At 39.0% G+C, this 24,797-nt stretch overlaps 1 protein-coding gene and 1 non-coding gene across 15 annotated transcripts; both read left to right on the forward strand.

Moving 5' to 3' along the window:
- The first annotated feature begins 4,103 nt into the window (after positions 1-4,103).
- Positions 4,104-19,423, forward strand: TMCO5A (transmembrane and coiled-coil domains 5A). 14 transcript variants are annotated; one of them, XM_047737679.1, is made up of 13 exons: positions 4,104-4,183; positions 4,752-4,796; positions 4,882-5,001; positions 6,075-6,224; positions 6,646-6,769; positions 7,163-7,213; positions 7,939-8,010; positions 11,193-11,249; positions 11,636-11,695; positions 12,126-12,190; positions 13,298-13,355; positions 15,572-15,612; positions 18,997-19,422. In XM_047737679.1, exons 2-13 carry the CDS (start codon positions 4,762-4,764, stop codon positions 19,193-19,195), a joined length of 1,032 nt encoding a protein of 343 aa, XP_047593635.1. In that variant the 5' UTR covers positions 4,104-4,183; positions 4,752-4,761; the 3' UTR covers positions 19,196-19,422. The 14 variants fall into 14 exon arrangements, with proteins under 14 accessions (XP_047593635.1, XP_047593637.1, XP_047593640.1 ...); XM_047737681.1 differs by having other exon boundaries at positions 4,900-5,001; positions 18,997-19,421; XM_047737682.1 differs by having other exon boundaries at positions 4,120-4,183; positions 4,729-4,796; positions 6,150-6,224; positions 18,997-19,423.
- Positions 15,995-16,095, forward strand: LOC125105927 (small nucleolar RNA U13). The gene has a single exon (XR_007129166.1). It is a non-coding gene; the product is annotated as a small nucleolar RNA U13 (small nucleolar RNA).
- Positions 19,424-24,797: the final 5,374 nt, after the last annotated feature.

Here is a 24,797-nt window from a genome sequence, read left to right on the forward strand (position 1 = left end):
GACCTCGCTATCCCTTTCCCGCAATGCCACATACATTCTTAGAGCACTCATTCCCAAACTTTAGTCATTCACATTTTACCTTCACAATGTTTGCTACATTCATCTTCCTGCAGAACAACTGTCTACTTAATATTTTCTTTAAACCAAGTAGTTTTTACCCAATAAATCTATTCTCATTTAAAGCAATGTTTCTAAATCAAGTTTCAGTGTACTACTTGTAGCTTTACTAAATATTTAACTATCACTACTTAAAATTTATTTTTAAAATCAAAAATGTTATCTCCATGTTCCACCCACATAAAACTATCAGTTACACAACTAATAATTCATGTACCACACACTGGAATGTGCTACTTCAGACAGAAACTACAGTGAATTTTCACCACTCACTGAGCACACTGTGCCTTTTAACCTGTTGTTGCCTCCTCTTAGAGGATCTTTTCCAATTCTCTATAAAGTTACTCCCTTCCTACAGGACTCAATCCAAAAGGCACCTTTCCTTTGAAGCTTCCCTAACTCATAAAGTGAGATGCTCCCCATCGGAATCCCAAAGCAATTTTTAGCTGTCTTCACTATAACATTTATCACACTGTAGTGCCTCACGCAACTGAGTACTCGAGTCCTCTTTAGGACACCCTGTTATCCACCTAGGTACTCAGAAAAATATCTGCTAAATAAATGAAGAATGAAGAACTATATAGCCAAAGTTAAGCTAAATATAAGGCATTCATAGTATAAATATACCAGCATAATATTACTTCTGTTAAGTTAAAGATATCCTAACACCTCAATGTATGAAAGACTTCTCTATAATGATCAAAGGGGACCAATCAGTAAGTTTAAAGATGTTCCCAGTACATGGCAGACAGAACACAGAAGAAACGAGAAGGGAGTATAAAATTACACTAGATTTCAGTGTAACATTTCTACAAGTTAGGCTGCAGAGGCTCTAGTTATCCCTTTTAGGAAATCCTCCATTTAGTGATCGCTTCCTAACTGCGAACTACAGAAGCAAATTTAAAGTAAAGCAAAGAGTTATTAAAGCAGAGATCAAGCATGGTTACCTCTGAAATGACCTCAGTGAAAACAAAAATCATGTCACTAGCAGGTGAGACACCCTGAACACCTGCTAGTCCCTAATACCAGGTGCACAATTGAGGAAATGTCCTCTTCCTATTATATTTTCCTAGGCTTACAGAGGAATGAACCAGAAAATGTGGAGAGGCATGGTCTCAGGTTTGGCAGATTTCTTAAAATCTTTTTTTAATTCCAACAAGTCATTTAATCTCTCCTGTCTTTATTTTCCTCATCTGTAAAATAAAAAGCCATTGACTGATACACTAATGAACAGACATTCAAAACTGGTAAAAATTTAAGTGTATATATACTTTGATATTCTGGTTATACCTGTAAAAGACAATGACTATACATATGTGTTCTTTCAAGTGTTGTTATTTAGGGGAAGGGAAAACAACCTGAACATTCATAAATTTGGTCCCAGTTAAAGCATCTGTTCAGTACTTCACATAGATTGATTTGTGCCTCCCCCCAATATTCATATGTTGAAATCTAAATACCTAATACCTCAGAATGTGACTTTATTTGGAGACAGGGTCTTTAAAGAGGTAATTAACTTTAAATGAGGTCATTAGGTTGGGCCTTAATCCTGTACGACTGCTGTCCTTATAAGAGGAGATTAGGACACAGACACACACAGAGGGATGACCATGTGAGGACAGAGAGAGAACAGAGCCATCTAAGCCAAGAAAAGAGGCCTCAGGAGAAACACCCTTCCCAGCACTTTGTTCAGGATTCACAGCCTCCAGAATTGTGAGAAAATAAATTTCTGTTGTTTAAGCCACCCAGTCTGTGGTAGTACCTGTCATGACAGCTCTAAAAAGTTAATATAGGTACCCTCCTGGCATTCAAGAGAAGATAGGTATGCAAAAAGATAAATAGTATGGTAAGAAAGGTATGATGAAGCAGATTATGAATATTGTCAACTCAACAGAATTTTATGTAGCAATTAAAAATAAAATTATAGAAAGTATGTAGCAACCTGGGAGAAGTTCGTGAAAAGGCAAAATATATCTCTTCTATGATAACTATAAAAGACGGTTTGTTAACAGGCAAAAAAAAAAAAAAATAGAAGAAAACTTGGAAAAAATGCAAGGCTTTTGCTGAAGTGAGATCCTTGATGAACTTTCATTTTTAGTTCTTTATTGCTGTTGTAATAGCAATGATGCAATAAATTTAGAAAGATTTAGTTTCAAAAGAAAATACATGACTTTTTATCAATTTAAACTACCACAGTTTACTGGATATTAAATAATGACAACATTAACTACTGGTACATTCTCTCTCTCTCTCTCTTTGCTTCACATTTCAATTTAGTTCAAGTTTCTGCTTTTGAGAAAGCTATTCTGAGAAGTCTTCTGAAAGGAAATTCAAAGATTTTATGAGCCTAAAGACTGTACAGAAATAGTCACTAAAAATAAGTAAGGACATAAGGAAAATAGTATACTTGATTCTGTATTTGAAAACTGATCTAAAATGAGGTTCTAGAGCCTTGCCTGGCTATGAGCCTCAAAATCAGGCTCATTTATAAAAATACCAGAGAAGACTTTGCCAAAGTAAAGTAAGGACAACTGAAGTGAACAGAAGAAATATGTCTCCATCCCTGTGAGGCAGCAGAAAGGACCAGAGCCCAGGCAGGTTATCAGGGACTCTTGTATCTGACCAGGGCCCTCACAGCAGAAAGGTGAAGCCCCAGGAAAAAGAGTCCAAATGTCTAGCCTGTGGAAAGAGGGTGTCTACACAGCAGACTTCCACATAAAGGCCACTCCGTCCCTGGCAAGACTGCAGCAAAATCTGCATCTGTCCACCACTCTTCTGTGCAGGGCAGGTATGGCATGGAAAAGTTAACAAGGTGGAAACAGCTGTACTGGGTGTTAATCAAAAGCCACTTCCCAAATAGCAGGAAAGCTTATATCAAGGACCTTAATTTGCCCCCAAGGCCCTGTTTTTACTTTGATTTAGCAGGACAGGTCTCACTAATGGCAATCTGTTGTCTTCATCCCACACAAGGCCCCAAGCTTGAGGTTCTGCTGCTTCTACCAGCTTGCCTTTGGTAGCCCCTCAAGGAGAAAACCTCCCCAGGAAGGAGATGGATAGAGCTTTATTTTTATCCTAGTTAAAGTCTCTATCCAATACATTAATCGCTACAATAACCTTGGTCCAGGGCATTTCCTGGAGAAGCTATAACCAGCTGGGGTTAATGAACTCTCCCTACCATTAATTCCTAGGAGAGGCCATTGGCCTGAATTGTTACTTAATTACTCTTCTGTGTACAGCTTCATAAAGCAATGAAATGCCTTCTTTCAGGAAGAAGGGAGATGGTAATGGGGGTCATCAGAGGCCATTAATTTTACAAATAGTTTGTTAGAAACTACAGTATGTTAAGAAGTCACTCTGGCCCACAAATCAACTCAATGCAGTCCTTATTAAGTCAAGATCTGAAACTTCCAGGTTTCCGTGACTAACACACACATAGAAAGTTACAAATTGTGCAGAATCTGGCCAAAATGTACCTACCAGATAAGATAAATTTACTCATTTATTTTGTTGCTTGTCGCATCTCTCCGACACACATAACCTAGAATGTAAACTCCATAAAGGCAGGTGCTTTAGGCTATTTTGTTCACTCTGTCTCCCTAGTACTTAGAAGAGTGCCTGGCAAAGATAGGTGCTCCTTCAAAGTTTCAGTGTTTGTTGAATGAGTGAGTAGTGAGTTGGCTACTTTATGGGATTGGGATGCTGGTGTTAGGACCCAGAGCTCCCACATGAGTCACATTTGCACAAGGAAAGTGCTCAGTCTGCCAGAGGAATACAGACAGAGACTATCCCTTCAAACTGCCTAGACAGATCCATTGAAACTACCACCACCAAAGGGAAGACTCAGTCATGAAACATGTACCCATCTAGGCTCTGAACTTGGCACAAATGATGTGAAACCATTGCTACCCACCCTACTGTGACATACTGCCCCACCCATCCTATGTCAATAGCAGACTCGACCCAGTGGAAGGTTCTGAGATTCTATTGGATGGTTCCAGTGGGGAAAGTTTAAACTCTTCAGAAGCTAACAGACTAGGGCAGAATCAAGAAGACCATACATTAGAAGGGAGGTAGAGTTTATTGGAGAAAATGAGGCAACTAAGTACCAGAATAAGCCACATTATTTACTACTGCTTATTTTTTCTGAGTCCTATTTAATACTAGAGATCTTAATATCTGGAGATCCTTGCAGAAGCCAGGCGAGAAAGCAAAGAGATTATTTTTCAGGGCAGTTATGCACATGTATCCATGCCCATGGGGTGTTAAGAGAAGTAGCTGGGCATAGAGAAAAAAGAAGAGATTTAAGAACAACTGATGGCCTCTGTTGATTCTCATTGCCATGTATACATTTCCAAAGGATTTTGTGTTGGTGAATCATCTCAATACTAGGATATATATTGAATTTTCCAGCATTATCCCTTTATCTTCACCATATCCTTACTGAAGCATAATCATATCATGTGCTGAAGACTCAGAATGCTAAGTTTTGTTATGTCCAAAATGTAGAAGTGGGAGGGAGGAAACCAATTAACTTAATTTTATTCCTATCTTTTGGGACTCTCTGCCAGTTACTGTGTTTTATAAATGGACCTGTTTCCCCTGATTTATTAGATACATCTCTGCTGGTATTTTAGGGAATCTACAATGGAAGAACACAAGAACACTCAGCTAGATTATGAGTAAGTAGTCATGATTATGCAAAGCCACATCCAAGAACCAAGGTATGAAGCATGACTGCTGTTGATTCCTTTCTTCATCTTCTAGTCTCCCTCTTTCCTTCAGCTCCTATCCATCCATCCTTCACCACTCTCCGCCCCAAGCACCCCATTGCCCTCCTGAAGTGATAGCCATTGCAAATCCCCCATCCAAACCAGCCCTTCCAAGGTAGGACTTTTCTATTCCAAAATCATCCCTCATGCCTACTCAAAACAAAGTCTCTCTGCCTCACTATCTTATTTCTAGTTAATTATTTTAGAGAGAAACCAATTACTTAAGTGCCACAAAAGAAAATGAAAAATTTATTGAGAGGTTCCCACGTGCCAGGTAACTTTCTAGACTATACTAGCATTAAGTTACTATTATTTCATTCAAATTTACTTCAAAAAAGATGTCTGCATTCATGAAAGTGAACCTGGATTACTTCTGTGTGCTCAATGGAGTGACTCCCATAGTAGAGTCTCACGCTTTATAGCCGACAGTGGAGAAGTTTTCAGATGGGGGAGGTGGGAAAAGACCAAGCCCTAACTGGTGGTGAAAACTTCTTGTGGCTCTGCATAAAGTGGGGTCCACGCATAAATTATGTAGCTGCTACCCAAACAGAAGTACTTGATAAAAGTGTAGAGCATTGTGAACAATTTGAAAAACCACTCTCTCCAACGCAAAAGGCTATTTAAGGAAGCAGAACTTCTCCTGGAACCAAAGTGGAGGTGCACTATAATGCTGAGCACTTTGGCTGAGAAAGGCTGGGTAAAACCGCCCTTGCTGAATGAGTTAAGAATTATTGAAACAGGGGCGCCTGGGTGGCTCAGTGGGTTAAGCCGCTGCCTTCGGCTCAGGTCATGATCCCAGGTCCTGGGTTCGAGCCCCACATCGGGCTTTCTGCTCGGCAGGAAGCCTGCTTCCTCCTCTCTCTCTCTGCCTGCCTCTCTGCCTACTTGTGATTTCTCTCTGTCAAATAAATAAATTTAAAAAAAAAAAAAAAAGAATTATTGAAACAAACTGTAGAGCATAATTAAGAAATTAAGAATTAAGAAACTAAGAATTAAGAATATTAATTATATTTTAATTCATAATTAAGAAATTAAGAAATGCAATTTCCTAAATATAAAAAAGGAAAAGTACACTACCAGAAATAACCAGGCTAATGAGTTACATGTCTTCTAGATATTCTCTTTGGTCCAAAGGTTATTGATCTTAAGATAACTGGCCCTTGTCCATTTGGGGGGCTGAGTTTATAGGTCAGAGAAAGTGGAAATCTTAAGATTGGTCCAGTCAAAGAGGAACATTAACAGTTTGAACATGGACCTTGAAAGGGACATGCAGAGAATAGATGAAGCAAATCAAGAACTTCTTCTCAAAATCCACGAGAAAGAAAACGAGATTCAGAGGTGAGTGTTGGGGCTTCATGAGGAACATTCCTAATCCAAAGATCTGGGTGGAGGAAATGAAACACAATTGAATTTTCCAGCTTACTCTGGGGACCTGTATCTTATATATGAAAAGAGTTTCTTCTTCATTCTTTGGTGTTTGTCTATGTCTCAAACCCTGAAATATAGCAATTTTCAAAAAGAATCCTAAAAGAATGAGTGATGCTTACCTGAGCTGAAAGAACACTGGGGTGTTTGACGTGGAAATCATAGGAATCTTGCTTGTCTTATCTTTAAAGTGATTCTGATCCTAAGGTTCCAGGAAAGAAAGGATTTCCAACTTGAGTTTTATATTTATTATCATTGAGTACCCTTAAAACTGACATGTGCTTTACCAGTTCGAAGGTTGTCATTCCTCATAGTGTGTGCTTATGTTATACAGTCTGGAAAGTGAGATCACCCAGACCAGAGACTTGGCTGAAGATGAGGAGTGGGAGAAGGAGAACTGCACCACAGTAGAGAGGGAAAAAGCCTTGCAGGAGCTGGAAGAAGAAACAGCCAGACTCGTAAGCAAAAAGCAGGGAAGAGCAATTTGATAGGTTTGATTCCTCAGCACTGTTAGATAAGTCTCCCCTTTTTACACACAAAGAATAGTCAACTCCAAAGTCATGGCAGATTGTGTTCTTCCATGGGAAGGAGATGTGTGGAGGTTAGGGTTTCTCTGGTAATATTTAATATTAGGAAGGCCTGCATGTGGACATCTCAATCCCTGGTAAGTTGGTGTGTCCATACTGAGATCAAACCACAGGTCCTTCACCTGCCATTATGCAGGAAGGTACAGTTACTGCAGGAAAATATCTCTGGGGTGAAATGGAGAACAATCAACTGAATAAAAACAGATGATGGTGTGCAGATGCACACTTATACTCTACTTATACTCTGCTTCTTTTTCTCAACAGGATAGGAAGAATGAGACTCTGGTCCACAGTATAGCAGAACTTCAAAGAAAGGTGGGGAAGAGCTCTCATGTTCCTGGGTATCCACTAGTCATCAAAGAGGCAAGGGAGGGGAAAAGATCATGCAAAATCCCACATGTCAGAGAGACCTGTGCTGGGGATGGCTGCTACTCCTGCTCCACTCTCCTGAGGCTGAACCTCATGAGCTAAGTGCCATGACTTTGGCTTGCAAGTGTCCGGTGAAAGGAGTGCATAGGGTATTCCAGGTAGTCCGTGATCCCATGGCTTCCTCATTCTATCACAAGAAATGGATTCCAATGGACAATCTGTTGAAGGGATTGACTGGGACCCTTATGGTGAGAGGTTAATTTTACTTTTACTAGAGACTTTTAAAACACTTAATGCCAAAAAGTTACCTCTTCTTTGTCCAGGTAATCCCTCTACCTCAATGCCTGGCTAAAATACAGTGGGCTTCTTTATGATTACCCTACTTTCTGACCTATGCCTGGAGCCCTGAGTAATCCAGCCTGGACTAGGGGGTTCAGGGAAGTACTCCTGCTTTGAGCAGACTCTACTTGGCGGTCAAAACTAATGAGAAGATGGAGGTAGAACAAAGATGTTCCCAAATATACCAAGTATCCACCAAGAGACCATTTCCTGGCAGCTTCAATCAAGACCAAGTTATTGGCCCCACACACCAGAGAATATCTTTGTCTTCCACATTTTTTAATTTGATATATTTTTTACTTGAAATCTATTTTTTCTAGTTGAACCCACAGCTTACAAGAAAATTACATAAGGCAACGAAGTGTGAACAAGACAAAACAAAGGGATCCCCAGAAGAGTCAAAGGTAAACAAAAAAGCAACCTCGAATGGGTTTGGGCTGCATGACCAGAAAACAAACCTTCAAGTGGAAACAATTGTCAAAGTTAGGACAAATTCTTTGTAGTTTCAGCCATGCCAGTCTTAAGCCTTGGCTGCTAAGTGCTGAATTCTCCTCTGCCCTTAGTAAGGAATTTCAGTCTGAAGCCATATATTTTTGTTCTCTCTCCATCAAAAAGAGCAGAATACAAATGCACAAATACATATTAATATTAGAGGTAGCTGAAATCCCTCATTTAAATCCTGGCCCCAGAGGTACTTACAGAGGATATGCAAAGGTGGGCAATTTAATCAGTCCCTCCCAGCCTCAGTTTGAAAATGAATGAAACTGTATATACAAAATATTCTCTTTTTTGGAGTTCTAAAACATTAAAGGGTCATGATTTTAAGGTGATTATTTAAAAGTCTGGCTGAAGCACATGTATGAATTCACAGGCAGAGTTTGGATTTGTAAGTCTACTGTGTGCTAGGTAATTTACACATCCTGTCATTGACTCCCATCCAGAAAAGGATTCAGTCAGTTGGTCCTTCAAGTATAGAGTGACCTCTGCTAAGTGAATCATAGAGTGCTTAGCATTTCCTTAGTTGTGTTCCAGAGCTAAGAACATGAGCACAACCACAACCCATCTGATCAAAGATACAAGATTTAGACTTTTTTATTCAGAGAGCAGATAAAATTCTTACTTGATCATTTCTCTAGGATTATCTCTTTGTCCTTGCCTCCCTAATCTCTTTTTCTTCTTTTTTAAATATTATTACTATTATCATTATTATTATTATTTAGTAATCTCTATATCCAACATGGGACTCAAACTCACGACCCTGTGATCAAGAGTTGCATGTTCTTTTGACTGAGCTAGCCAGGTGCTCCTTGTTTCTTTTTTCTTAAACTGATAGTTATTTTTATATATTTAAGAACAAATAAAGAGAGAATTCTTCGTATAAAGATAAAAATTATGTTTCACTACCTAACAGTATAATATACAATGGGCTTTTAAACAGACTGTCCCTATTTCTCAATCTTTCTTGCTTCTTAAACCCACATTTAAGCCCATACTTAAGCCTACACTGTGTGCATGAAGCCTCCAAAGATATGGACACACTGAAAATAGAAAATGAAAGAAGAGAGCATTACTGCCCTATGTTCTGTTGGACAAATCAGTGTTGATAGCAATAAAAAAAAAAAAAAGAGGAAGTCCAAAGCCACCAACTAAGCTTGCTTGGGCATGCCCATCCAGGAAACTTATTTGGGAAGAAAGAAATCAGGACTCTGTGTGTATCTCGGGAATAAACTGGAACTAAGACTACAAAGGAACATGAAGTTCCTTGACTACCCTTGCCATAACTCTGCAACAATCAGGAGATTAATGTTCTTCCTTCTTCTGCCCAAAATGTGTTTTGCTAATGTAAGCCTGCCAGAATCTAGTGGTGACACTTTTAAGTCTGGCTATACTGGCCACGTCAGGTGAGCTGACTCCAATAGACTCTAGATAGAAAGTTCCCAGCACAACAATGGCCATTATTTTCCTGGCAGTGCTAGGCCCAGCCCTAAAACGTTCCAGAGCATTATCAACCCTTTGAATTACTCCCTTCTGCCCACCTATTTTGTAGAATTCTCAGGTGGCATCTCTAATTCTATGAAATATATATCATCTCTGTTGCTTCTGTTCCTCCTGCATGCCGGTGATCAGTTCAGTAGTTTAATAGGATGCCTACCTCAACAACTTGTGACTCAGACCACTGTCTTTAAAATACAGCCCTGTTGCCCGACTGGCTCAGCATCTGACCTTTGGTTTCAGCTCAGGTCATGATCTCAGGGTCCTGGGATCAAGCCCCGTGTCAGACTCCAGGCTGAACATGTAATCTGCTTGAGGATTCTCTCTCTCTCTGTGTCCCTCCCTCTATGCTCACTTACTCTCTGTCTCTCTCTCTGAAATAAATAAATAAATCTTTAAAATATAGCCCTTACCAAGTGAAAGTCAGAGGAAAAACAAATACCATACGATTTCATTCATATGTTGAATTTAAGAAACAAAACAAAGAAACATACGGGAGGGGGAAAAAATAGAGAGGGAAACAAACCATAAGAGACTCTTAACAATAGAGAACAAACTGAGGGCTGATGAAAGAGAAGTAGGTAGGGACTGGGCTAGATGGTTGATGGGCATTAAGAAGGACACTTGTTATAATGATCACTGGGTCTTGTATGTAAGTGATGAATCACTAAATTCTCCTGAAACCAATAGTATTGCACTGCATGTTAACTAACTAAAATTTAAATAAAATTTTGAAAAAAAATAAATAAAAATTTTCTGTTTGAAATACAATAAAATAAGTAAAATACAGCCCTTAGCACATTTGGTTATTTGGTCCTAGATGTAATTGCCTGAAGGGGAAAGGAACTGTGAGAAGAGTCCAAACATGAAATAATGGTAGCTAGATGAGAGTGGGAACAACAGAACTGAAAAGGGAAAGGAGGAAAGACTGCAGTATGTCCCCTCTGCTTATACGATATATCCCAAATGCATCTGCTCCTTTCTATCTACTAGTACTGTAACTACCACCCTTTTGAAAAACACTCTAAACCCTCACCTGGATGCTAAAGCAGCATCTCTTAACTGATCCTCTTGCTTTTACACTTACCCCTAAACAATACACGTTCCACACACAGAAAGAACTCTTCTTTAGAAAGAAAACAAACCGAATTATGTCTTTACAACTTCAAGCTCTCCCCTGGCTTCTCACTGCAATTAGAATAAAGAATCAAACTCTCTAGAAGCTATAAACCCCTACGTAATCTCATACGTGGCTACCTTTCCCCACCTCACTTCATTCTAAACAAATCTCCCCTAGGTTCCCACCACATAACTTCTTCGAATATGCCCAATTTGTGCTATTTCACGGTCTTGGTCCTTGCTGTAATCTCTGCATGGGAAATATGTCTTCCAGTACTCCATTTGGCTAATATTTACCATTTAAATTCAAAGTCAAGAGTCATCTCACCTCAAATTTGAATCCCCTCCAATGAAAAGACATCTGAAATTGGTCCTGAGGCACTTGAATGACCTGTAAAATAACCTTGAAGATCCCATTTCAGAATGGAACCCGCTTTTGCCTGGCTGAGTTACCAGTCTCCTTTGCTTTCTATAGGCCAAGTTACAACAGCTGGAAGCTTCCTGTGCAGACCAAGAGAAAGAGCTGGCCAAGGTAATGACAATACCTTCAATGCTACTTCTCCCAAAGGAAGGAAATCTTGATCCTTGGTCACACAGTTTGAAGGAATATACTAGACTGTGTGAATACAGTCTCCCAGATCACCTTCTCTTTAACATTTTTATAGGATATCTTCCATAATCTGTATCAATAAATTAGTATCTATTTTTCTCCCAACTGTCCCCAAATAATTCTCTTTGGTACCATAAAGAATAGCCTGTTTATCCTTTAAAAAAATATGAGTTTATATGTACAGAAATACATATTTAGAACAACTAGAAAAGCACATTTAGGGCCTAGAACCTACGAGGCACCAAGTACACTACTGTTCTTATAGCAATTTACTGAACAAAATTTAAGACTGAATTTTGGCTTCCCAGGTAATGGAGGACTATGCATTTGTGGCTCAGCTCTGTGAGGATCAGGCCCTCTGCATAAAGGTACAGTTTCTCAATAAAGGGATAGCAATGGGTTTGTTAGGGTACAGGATGAAATGAAACCAGGCTTTTTAAAGAACACTGCAACAACATTAATTCTTCAAGGTGGCATTACAAAGGCTTTTAGGGAGGATGACACTCTACCACCAGAATCATTCTATTAGTGCCCTAGTCTCACAAGATCTGTGCTCTTAAATTAATAATGAGCACTTTTTCCTATTTATAATCCTGATAACCGCAGGCACCTGCCCAGTGGTAAAGTGCAGTGAGAGACCTGGAGTAGTGGAAGGCTAGGGGACTGGGAAAGGAGACACAATGGCAGTGGGAATACCAACCATTCACACGACAATGTAGTGAAAACGTGCTTACTATGATTAGAAAGAGCATAAAGCTTCTGGCTAATAACTGCGGTTTCTTTTATTTCCCTTTGAAGAAGTACCAGGAAACACTGAGGAAAATAGAAGAAGAACTAGAGACTCGGTTCCTTGAAAGAGAAGTGTGAGCTTTGGCAAACAAAGCAACATCCTGGTTTTAGTGGTAACTCCATCTCAGCCTGGGTCAGAGCAAAGTTTTCTGACCAATTCCTATTCGGAATTGAGTGAGCCCCAAAACCATATAACCTTCCCTTCTCTTAGTGAGCTGGTTGATCCCCACAAACCACACCCATATCAAAATGCAGGTCCTCCCATCTTTCTTAAAAGACTGCAGAAACACACCTTCCTTCATAATTTTATCACATTACCAGTTATTTGGGTTTATATTAAAGGCAGGAACACATGCTGTAAAAAGGGTTACTGGTCTGGGACCTTGATAAAGAAAGGCATTCCTTAAATTTTACCAAAAAGTCTTAAAATTAATATCACCTTTACCTCCCCAAAATATATAGAAACTCAACCATATGGAATAGACATGAAACTAATCTGTAGATACAAACTAGGGCTATCATAGTAAGAAACCAAATTATATACTATATGAAACTATGAACATTAAAAATTAGAAATAACAGAGAAAAGCCCCCTCCAAAAAAATTAATCCTTGATTTTATCAAAAGAGTCTAAATAGTGAGAAACTAAAGCCAAAAACCTCACTTTCATTTCCTGACCCTCTTTAGAATTTAAATCGTAAATCAGTTGGGAAGCATTTCCATTTATTAAATATTTTAGAATCTTGGGATCAAGAAAAAAGACCTAAACTGCACATGGCCTCTAAGTAAACTCAGTCCACACTGTGGCCTGGAGGCTAGAATACCAGGACTTGGAGGTCCCTGCCCCTAAAGAACACCTTCAAGTCTCCTGAGATCCTTCCTGAATATTAAGTGTGGCTCCATTGCTAAGCCAAGATTTTAGAATGGGGCCGCCCAGCGGAACTTTCTGTGCTATCCAGTATGTAGCCACTAGTCACCTACTGAGTACTTGAAAGATGACTATTGTGACTGAGGAACTGATTTTTTTATTGTCATTAAATGTAAACAGTTACATATAGTCACTGGCTACAATAGCAGACAGTATAGCTTTAGAATATAAAACTGTTTTTAAATAACAATGATGTAGTATGAATATTTGTATGTACTTTATTCAGTCACTATCTTGGTTCTTTTTCCCCTAGATCAAAAGTCTTGAGCATGAATTTTGTAAGAAAAGAGTCTAACAGCCAAAATCATAAGGTAAGCATTTCACTCTACCTTCAGCTTCTCTCTGTGTCAATGCCTTCAAGGGAGTTTCCAAAACACTATCAGCCACCAAACACATACCAATTTTCTCATGTGCATTTTCTAAGATTCCAAGAATAGTATCAGACATAATTCTAAAGCATTCCAACCCTAAACACACAAAGAAGATGCTATGGAACAATGATCTTCCCTTTCTTAGCGCCATCCAAATAATGTGTTCTCAAAGAAACTAGCCTAAGACCTCACAGAGTTCTGCGTGGAAGCAAGAAGGAACATTAACTGAGGGTACGCTGTATGGAGAGGAAGCCAACACAGGACGCATATACCACTTCTCCCATCTCCCAGAATCACAGTGCTCTTTCCTGGTGATCCCAACATGGTCCCAAATCTCTCACTACACAGAGCACCAGGGCATCCATCACCAGCTAATCTAACCCATGAGATAAAACATGAGAAGTTGGGGCACCTAGGTGGCTGAGTGGGTTAAGCCTCTGCTTCGGCTCAGGTCGTGATCTCAGGGTCCTGGGATGGAGCCCCACATCAGGCTCTCTGCTCGGAGGGGAGCCTGCTTCCCCCTCTCTCTCTGCCTGCCTCTCTGCCTACTTGTGATCTCTGTCTGTCAAATAAATAAATAAAATCTTAAAAAAAAAAAAACATAAGAATTCATTACTTTATGATACAGCTTCAGTGTCTATTCATATTTAACACCATGGTGCCATTAGCATATATGCAGAGATCTAAAGGACACAGAGTTGAATGTAGAGCACTAGGCCTCTTGGCCTGCTTGTCGCAGCAAGTACATAGGGCAAAAAGATAAAACATTTGTTAGACTTTAATTTTGTAACTTATATTGGCTTTAGAGCCAGAATTGACATTCACCAGAAATTTTATCATTGGGTATATGGTCTTCATAATGTCAGAAAACAAAAAGTCATCTCTCCCTAAAAAGCAAATATCCACAAACAACCATTGTCCTTGGGGTCATCCAGATGTTTGGATATATATTAGACCACGTTCACAGTGACCATGGTTCCCACTGGGAAGTCATGGTTCACTCTGGTTCCAACCTTGTATATTATACAAGTCATTCTAGTCCCAACCTTGCATATTATCCAACAAACAAAAACAACAAAAACAAAACTCCTGAAATTAACTGGACCCCACCTCTCTAGAACCAAGCTTACCATGCTCCCTGATATATCCTACCATCTGTCCCCCAATGACTCATCAAAGCATCCCTTCTCACCAACTATTGGAGAAAAAGCAGAGTTATCTTCATCAAGATTACCAAAGTTCTATCATGGTTTGATGACCTATGATGTTTGAGCAATCTTTACAGAGTCCGCCTGAGCAACCAACCAGTTGACATGCTGCTCAAGTTATAGAACCAAATTTGTAAACCAAAAAGTTTCTTTCTAATTCTAATTCTGTGAGCATCATTTTCACAATTTTAAAATGTGACTGTAATTCCTCTTCATTTTTTATCTCACAAGGAAGCTAAAAGGAAAATGAAATAACTGAGAAAATATTTTGGAAGAGAGATGCCACAGAAATCCAGGATATATCCTCATCTTTACATTTTTATAGCTCTGAAAACTTCTCTTAGAATATATGTATATGGTTTTCATAGCTTATAAACTTTTTTAAGGGTTACGGATTAAGTAGGAGGTAAAAGCAGAGTTGAAAGAGCCCTGAATGCAGATTTGGAGGACCCAGGTTCCAAGCCTGGTCCTGCCACTTACTAGCTGTATGACACATCTTACCTTTTTTTTTTTTTTTAATTTTATTTATTTATTTATTTGACAGAGAGAGAGATCACAAGTAGGTGGAGAGGCAGGCAGAGAGAGAGAGAGGAAGAAGCAGGTTCCCCGCTGAGCAGAGAGTCCGATGCGGGGGCTCGATCCCAGGACCCTGGGATCATGACCTGAGTTGAAGGCAGAGGCTTTAACCCACTGAGCCACCCAGGCGCCCCGACACATCTTACCTTTTTATGCCTCCATTTATTTCTACCAATAAATAAAAGAGGGATACAAAATTATACACACACACACACATATGTAGTTGTCTTAAAAATTCCATCTGTTATGCATATAAAAAATTGTTAAGACACTATCTAAATATAACATTAACTAATAGCTCACTGAATATTATTTAATAGGGATGATAACTCCCAGAAATTGCTTATTTATCCATATCCTTTATTCTCCCAGGATCACTCTCTACAAAAGAAGGGAACACGGTTCTGCAAAAGGTAAGTAAATATGTTTGAGTAAACCACCTGGAAAACTGGGAGTTCCACTTAGCCATCCTGGAAATAATAAAAATAAAAATGAAAATAATAAACTCTAGACAAGGAGACCTTTGTATACACACATACTCCCAGAGTGAAGTCAAAAAACTAGTGTCATTGATGACTATGTTTCTCAGTTCTAATGTATGACTTCCTTGTCCAAAGGCAATTCCTAATCTCAACTTCCCAGTTTCAGAAGTGAATAGCCTAGTAGTAATCAGAAACAGGAATTTTGTTGCCTAAGAGAAATATGGCAAACTGATACTCCATCTTCCCTTTAACAATCTGAATTAGCTTGATGGATCTGGTTCTCCAAAAACATCAGTAGATTATGAATGGGAAGATCCTTTTGTGGTTTATAGGATGATGAAAGGGGTTTTCACACTATTATGTCAGATGTGCCTCCCCCCGATATTGTAAAATGTCAACATGTTACATTAGAAATAGTAGAGAACTTGTAAATGTACATATACCCCAGCCTAATAGTAAATAAGAGAAAAAAAATGATTGTGAAAGAGAATCATACCCAACAGTACCCAGCCCATAATAACTGTTCAAAAATACTTGTTAAGCTGAGTAAGAGCTCAAGATTCAAACAACCAAGTGGATATTAGTCCTGAGGAAATCAGTGTGATAGCAAAATAAACTGGCATTCAATGAAACCCTTGCATTTCCAAAAAAGGTCAGATTATGTTCAATATAATGTGTTTAAGAAGGCACAAAGAGACATATATTCAAAGTGGTATGAAATATGATTTAGAAAGAGTTCCATCAAAATGGCTAACAAAATTATTGGTGCTTAAATATCACCTCCAGTTGTCTGGAAAATTTGCTTATGGGGGATACCCCCTCATACCAGATAAGTGAAGTGTTACATATTTGGCTATCCTGAAATACAATGTTCCCAGAACAGCTAGCAGAATTTCCTTAGAACTCCCAGGCTGCCTTAGCCTATAATTTGACACCAGTGCCTCGCATGGAACTGCCCATGTGGGCTCCCAGGATAGGAACTGTTTGCCTTGAAAGAGTTGGTATCCCGAAGAGAACCTGACAACATCCTAAAAGTCTAGCTCATCATATCAAACTAAAAAGGTCTCTCCTCTTGCTCTGTTCCAGTATCCTATGGGGCACTGGTATATTGGGTACTGACTCAAGAAATAAGAAAGCTGGATTATTCCTAAGATTTCTGTGGGAATGTTATCCCAAAACTTTTTCATGAATACTGTATTTAGCTTCAAGGAGAATACTAGGAAGAGGTTTGTAAAGTGTTTCTCATTTTAATTCTGACCAAGATGCTGTACTATAACAAACCCTGCCTCCTGTCACCAAGATCAATTCTAGAGAAAAATTTCAGGAAACTGGTGGGGAAGGGGCTGTTTTTCATTGGTTGGAGGAGGTATGTAGTGAATTTGTTCTGCAGCAGGCGGCAGACCAGCACAGCTGGATTAGGGTAATACAGGAAAGGAAAAAGTAGAGATTCACTTGTGCAAATCAGAGTAAAACCACAAGGCCAAAATAATTCATCAGTTAAAAAAGAAATCAGGACCACCACAGAGGAATTTATAGAAATTAGGAAACATTAAAAGTAACATGAATGAAAGAAGAGAAATACCATGATCATGGATAGAAAGCCATAATATCATAAATATATCAATTCTCTTTAAATAGGACTTAGTTCAGTTCCAACCAAACTGCCCTAAAGGTTTTCATTACATTAAATACAGTTATTCTAAAATATACTCTATATAGAAGAATAGAGTCAAAAACAACCTGGATAATTTTTAAAAAGAGCAAGGAGTGGGGAATATGCGTTCCCAGATATCAGGAATACTATGAAGCTGCAGTAAATACAATAGTGATACTGTCACAGGAATAGGAAAATCAATCAATGAAATAGGAGCATGCATATATAGAACTTCAATATGTGATGTATGACAGTGATTATATGCCAGAGAGGAAAGGAAAAATTGTTCAATAAACATGGTAGGGGGAAAAAAGTAGTTATCCAGATGAGGAAAAAATGAGATTAGATCACTACTATACAGAATATTTAAAAAGCGAGGCCAGATGTATTAAGGACTAAATGTCCAAAAAAAAAAAACTTTAAAATTTGGCATCAGTTATCTACTGCCACACAAAAAATGGTCCCAAAACTTAGTGGCTTCAAGCAACAAACATTTATATGATAGTTTCTGCAGATTAGGAATCTGAGCCACTTAGCTGGGTAGTTCTGGTCCATGGTCTATTACCAGGTTGCAATTAAGATATTGGCCAAAGTTAAAGTCAGTGGAAGGCTTGGCTAGGCTGGGGGATCTAGTTCCTCCATAGCTTACTCATACATCTGGCAACTTTTGCAGCTTATTGGCAGGAGGTCTCAGCTCTTCCTCACATGGAGCTCTCCACAGGGCTGCTTGTGTATCCTCACAGCATGACAGCTGGCTTCCTCCTAAGAGTAAGGAGCAAACTGCAATGCCTTTAGTATGTAATCCAGGAAGCCACAAACTTCCATGATACTCTATTCTTTAGAAACCAAGTCATTAAGTCCCGGCCACATGCTGAGGAAGAAGAGTCTCTAGAAGGGCATGATACCAAAGAATGTGTGGACATATTCTAAACTATCATAAAGTGTTAGTAGAAAATAGGAGCATCTTTTAGGCCTTGGTGTAGGGAATTGTTCTTAAATAAGACCAAAAAGCATTGATTCTAATTAAAGATTGATAAACTAGACCTTATTAAAATTAATAACTTTTGTTCTTCAACACCTTAGAGCAAGTAAACGTTTTAAAGTAGAGAGAACATATTCACAGTACACACAGTGGAAAAGGATTGATATCAAGAACATATAAAGAACTTCTACAAATCAGTAAGACTAATCCAAACAACCTAATAGATAAATGGGCAAGAGGAAACACATAAGACCTGTGAACAGATGTTCAGCATCATTGTTCATCAAGGAAATGCAAATTAAGACCATTACTTTACGCCCATTTGGCAAAATTTTTAAAATCTGATGTTATCAAGTGTTGGAAAAAATATGGACTCACATGGTTATGGTTACAAATTGTTGCCAATGCTTTGGAAAACAGGATGGCAAAACAGAAATGAAAGATAAAAGAACAAGATAATTTCAGATAGTGATAAATGTTCAAAGAAAATAAAACATGGTAATGGAAGAAAGAGTAACAGGCAAGCCAGCATATGGGAAGGAGCTGCCTTTACAAGGCGTTGTTGGTAATAAAGACAACAATTTGAATAGCAAGGAGTAATGCATGCATTTAGCAATGTTTTATTTTGTTCCTGGTTTTCTAACCTCTGGTTAACAGTATCTTAACTTTCTCTTTTCAGGATTTTTCAATATGTCTTTTTCACCACCCTATTTTTCATCAGACTGCTGGGCTACTTGTTTTTCCATATAAGTTTTATAAATCCAGATCTCCTTATCAACATACTGCCCAAGATACTGAGCAGGGACATCCTGTGGAAGCTAAGATGCTTCTTCTTTCCATCTCTCACACTTGAGACAGAGGACATGTTACCTCACTGATCCCCAAGAAATATCCTTGAGCAAAAAAAGGCAAGTGGTGTCTGAATCTGTAGACTAAGAGACGGCGGGATTCGTGGAGGGAAAAGGTTTTCTCCAGTTTTCCCTTGAGGTCTGTCTACTTGATCACCTTCTCTTTCCATGCGGTCTTTCCAAGGCTGACCTTGCCCAGGAAAAAGCTCTGTCAATAGATTTCTAGGACTACAGATAAGCTAAATGTACCAGATAGTAAACAAACTAAACCATTTTTAGAATAATGTCATAGATGTTAAGCGAAGTTAGAGTTGACCAATTTTTCTAGAAAAATCTTTAAAATCTGAAAGACTGGATCCCTGCCTGCAATGCAAAAGATTGCTCACTACTTACATTAGAATTATTTGGTTACAAATGAACCTGAACTTAAACTAATTTATAAATTCATAGAAAAAAAAAAAAAGGCGGGGGGTTGGTATATTGCCTCGTGCAACTAAAAATCTGAGGTTCCCAGCATGGCTGGATCCAGAAGTCTCAAAGCAAGATTAAAGGGGTTTCACCACTCTCTCTTTGAATTAGCATTCTCCTTTTAGTGGCAAGACATTGCCAAAAGCCTAAGTCCCACAGTACAAGATTTTGCCTTGGCAAAATCAGTCTTTTCAACAGTTCCAGGAGGAAACTTCAGAGAAACTGCCTTAGCTGGGGCCAAGTGCCTACCCCTGCCTGACACTCCATGCAGCCAAAGAAATGGAAGTACTCTGATTGGTCAAGAATGAATCCACGAAACATATATCCAATCTCCTAGAGAGGTAGATAAGAAGAAAAGAGACAAAGAGGTTTTCTAACTTGGTCTTAACTGGTTTGTTTGGGCAACATCTCTATACATCTACATTCCAAAATAATTGTTCCTCTAAATGATTTCATACTGCTCAAAATTTGAGAGCAGAGGGAAAGTAAGAGAAAAGAGAAAAGGAAGAAAAAGAAATTAAATCCCTTCTGCTGTGTAGTGTTGTGGATATAAAGATAAAGAAGGTAAAAAGAAATAAAAGATAAGTCACGTGCATACATGATGAGTCCCACAATAGGAAAAAAAAAAAAAAAAAAAGGAGGAATTAACTCCCCATGCCTATGCCCAGTAGAAGGTACCATCAGATCCAAGGATTATGCTAGCCTGAGAGGAAGAATGACAGGCCAATCACTAAATAAACCATATGTCAGCAAAGCCATTCTCTATCGAAAGACCTAAAGCATCTTCTACCCTAGATGGATATTTTAAATAGAAGTAACCAAATAGAAATACCGTAAAATTGAGCAACTCTCTTTCTTGACAAGTTACCTAGAATCATAAATTACTTCTTAATCCCAGGCTTCAGAAAACAAAACAAAACAAAAAAAACCTTTCTCCTGGCAATTATCACAGTAAAATACAAAACACTTGTAATCTGTCAGTACAAACATCTCTGAGTTATTTATCTACCACCGTAAATGGAGTTACCTTCCACCATGTCAATAAAGATCTACATTGCATAAACCACTTTATTCACTTTATGCACCACATGCATTCACTTTATTCCTACAGTGAATGGCAATGGAATTTTGGGATCCAGTAGAAGCTAGCAGTTTCTTCCCGCTGGACGGCCTATACCACATTAACCTGGATTTCATTCTTGGCAGAAGGGAAAGATAAGGTTGGGCCAGCTCCCATTTACAGTGTCCTACCACATGATAAAGCAAGAAATCCACACCTTCTAAACTCAGGAATTTGAAACTCAGAATCATGGGGAAAAAAAAAAAAAAGCAGTACTCTCCCACATTGTGGTTTCAGAGTCATTTATCTTAAGAAAAATTTTTTAAACTTTTTTTTCATATAGATTTCATTGTTCACTGAATTTTCTTTGCTGTAGCCAAGTGGAATAATGCTGAGAAAACAGATCAAAAGTTACTGTACAGGGCATAAACCCCTAACACCAGCTTGAAGTCCACAGAATTTCCCTGTTTGTTGTTTAAGTAAAAGTAAACATTGACTGTTGTTTGCCGTTATACCCAGAAGATAGTAGCTGAGAGGATTCACAGCACAAATGTCTGCTCAGAGGTCAGCCAAAAAAAAATAACTGTTCTCAGAAGGTAGAGAAATTCAGCAAAATAGTTTTCATCATGTAATATCTTTACTGTAGGAGATTCTGTGGTATTTTCGACAACTTTATTAGAAAGGAGGGAGGAGGGAAGGGAGGAAGGGAGGAGGAGAAAAGGGAAGGAGGAAGAAAAAAGAAAGGAAGAAAGAAAAATATGTTGATCCCCTACTGTTATAAACTTTTTACTATGAACTACTGGTTTATATGGTATATGCCTTTATTTCATCACAGCAATCAACTATGCTTTCCTAAAGTGGTATCGACTTGTTTATTTTATAATACTGGAAAGTAGAGTTCTTTCGAAGGCAAGGTTCAATGGTTAAAATCACTGTTTTAAAAGTTCTTTCTATTAAGAGCAAAACTAAAACTCTTCCGTGTTTGAAGTGAAAATGGAAAGGGGGCATTCATATGTAATGTGGGGTCGGAGGCCTGCCTAAAAACAAGTACAGGGGAGGAAAGCTGCTGTTGCTTCTCCTGCTGAGTTTTTACAGCGGAGACTGGCTCTAGGTGCAGCAGCTGTCCAAATCCTTGCGGAAAACAGAGCAGCTTGCTTTGGCTGTGCAACAGAGCTCTTCCCTCACCATTTCACAGCGCCTGCACAGTTCCCATAGGAACAGCAGAGGGCACTGTTCCCCGGTATGCAGGATCTCAAAAGTCCTCTTTTTGCAAAGGAAAAGTATGGATGAGACCAGACAGAGGAAGATCCAGAATAATGGCAAATCTGTCCCATTTTTCACAGGTTCATAGGCCATAGCCAGCCATGTTTGAACATCAGAAGCACAGATATAGTACCCGATCCCAAGAGCTGAAGCACTACCTACAATTGTAATCTGCCTAAAATCTTCAGAATGTTTGTCTTGAGTGAAGGGATTTCCTTACATAATCTCTGCCTATGAAGAGGCAGATCCATGAGGTTCCATGAAGCAGGATTCCACACTTTGATAAATCCCCAAAATAGATCTCACTCCACAGTGCTACTTCTAGGAGTGTTATAAAAACACATAAATTGAAGATTCATGGATGGGTGAAATAAAGGACATTAAGGGCACACTTGTGATGAGCACTGAGTAATGTATAGAAATGTTGAATCAAGGGGCGCCTGGGTGGCTCAGTGGGTTAAAGCCTCTGCCTTCGGCTCAGGTCATGATCCCAGGGTCCTGGGATCGAGCCCCACATCGGACTCTCTGCTCGGCAGGAAGCCTGCTTTCCCCTCTATCTCTGCCTGCCTCTCTGCCTACTTGTGATCTCTGTCTGTCAAATAAATAAATAAATAAATAAAATCTTTTTTTAAAAAAAAGCAATTTTGAATCAGTATACTGGACATCTGAAACAACTCTAACACTGTGTGTTAATTATACTTCAATTTAAAAAAAAAATTCATGGAGACAGAGGTAAAGGAGGTAAAAGAGCCTGTTGCTCATCACTTTTCAGAAACTGAATCAAATTCCCCTTTGGTCATGCTTATTTTCCCGTTTCAAAATCTTCCCCTTCCCAACTCTTCAATCTGCCTTCCTCTTCCTTCATACAATCTTAAAAAAAAAAAAAAAAAATGCTGCTGAGAGCCATTCAGCTCTCCCACTCAGATTATATTTACCACTTAGCAAAACCAAAGTCTGGGAGTCAACCTGTAGAGTAACCAGAGTACACACTAAGATGTATCAGCAAACCCAGAAAGTGCCAGGACACTCGCCCAGCCCCTTTGTAATAGATATGATGTTAATGACCATCAGTTCCATTTACTGGGGCACCTGGGTGGCTCAATCAGTTGAGCAACTGACTCTTGATTTTGGTTTAGCTCAAAATCTCAGAGTTGTGAGATCGAGCCCCCAGATGGGCTCCATGTTCAGTATGGCGTCTGCTTGAGATTCTCTCTCTCTCTCCATCTGCTCCTCCCACTCCTTAGTATGCTCTCTTTCTCTCTCTAAATAAGTAAATAAAATCTTTAAAAATAATTAATTCCATTTACTGAGGGCATATTATATGTCAGGCACTTTCCTACGTGTTTCACTTGCATTATTAAACACGATTTTCCAAGGTAGATATTATGCCAGGTACACAAATAAGGAAGCCGGTTCTGAGAGCAAATATAACAACTAAAGTTCTGAGTTGAAAAAATCAGAATCTTTGCCTGCATCTGGTTCCAAGGTTAACCTATAAAAAATTCAATTGTTTCTGACCTCAAACATTGACACAGACAGCTAGCCAGGGGTGGGGCAGGGTCCAGAATGGTGGGATGTTCACCCACCTGCCAGGGGGGAAATCCCAACCATGGTTGCAATTACAGAAGAATTAGACGCCAGGGAGGCTCTCAGAGATTCATAGAATTGGCAGGGAATTTAGAGACTGCTCTTTCAGGCCCAGTGGGGTACTCTCCCCTAAATCACACAACTAGTTAATGACAGAACCAGGATAAGAACCTAGTCTCTTATGTCTTCCTTCAGTGGCCCTTCTAATAAACTAGCATTTCCCAACTCTTTAGAGGGGGGCACTAACATAATGGAGATTGTGTTGCAATTGTTATTTAAAAACAAAACCAACTATACCCTCCTATCTTCTAAGGTAAAGTCATAATTCTTAACTCTGGGGAAATAAGCCTCCATATTTCTCCCCCGGCTCCTATAAAAATTAACAGAGAAGTGGAGAAAAGAAAGGGTAACACTTGAAATACACGAACCTTTTTTTAGCAGAGCACCTTAATAGATCTTCAGTTATGCAAAGTGTGACTTGTGGGGGAGTGATAAGTGCTAGAGCTGAAATGCTCTTTATAATAATAAAATACAAGGAATTTTTGTCACATCTGGAAGAAGCAGAGAAAGCTGAATAACATGAAGATACCCAAAACTCCAAGTTCATGGAAATGGGCATGAAACTTTCAGAAAACCAGAAAAGCTAATACCCAATTTGAGATGATTTCCTAACTGGCCCTGCAATGTATGCTCCCACATGCTTACTTCAGTCACCATTAAAATCTACCACACATCATTGTAGATATATGCCTCCACAAGTTGCCTTTTGCGGACTCTTACAAGTGATTTGGAGAGAAAAGCAATTATGTTTGACTCAAGTTTGAGTCAACGCTGAATCAGAGCTTTAGAAACAGCCAAAAGGGCCACTTGGGTGGCTGAGTCGGTTAAGTGTCTGCCTTCAGCTCGGGTCATGAGGGATCGAGCCCTGCATCAGGCTCTCTATTGAGCAGGGAGTCTGCTTTTCCCTCTCCGCACGCTGACTCTAATAAACAAATAAAATCTTTATTTAAAAAAAGAAATAGCCATAAGTTACAGAATGGAAAAGTAGAAAAGATTTGCAGAAATCCTCAGGAAAAGAACAAAAAAACAGTACTACATGGTCTATGGAAGATGGCAGGAAAGGTAATCTTAGCTAGTGCCAGAGGATGGTTCCTGGTGGTGTCTGGATTATAGAAGAAACTTCTGCATCTCTTCTTTCCTCTTAGTTCTCTCCAAAGGGCCCAATGTCAATGAGTTTCCCTATGTTTTCTTCTA

This window comes from Lutra lutra, chromosome 7, assembly GCF_902655055.1.
Source record: "Lutra lutra chromosome 7, mLutLut1.2, whole genome shotgun sequence".
Classification (NCBI taxonomy): Eukaryota; Metazoa; Chordata; class Mammalia; order Carnivora; family Mustelidae; genus Lutra; species Lutra lutra.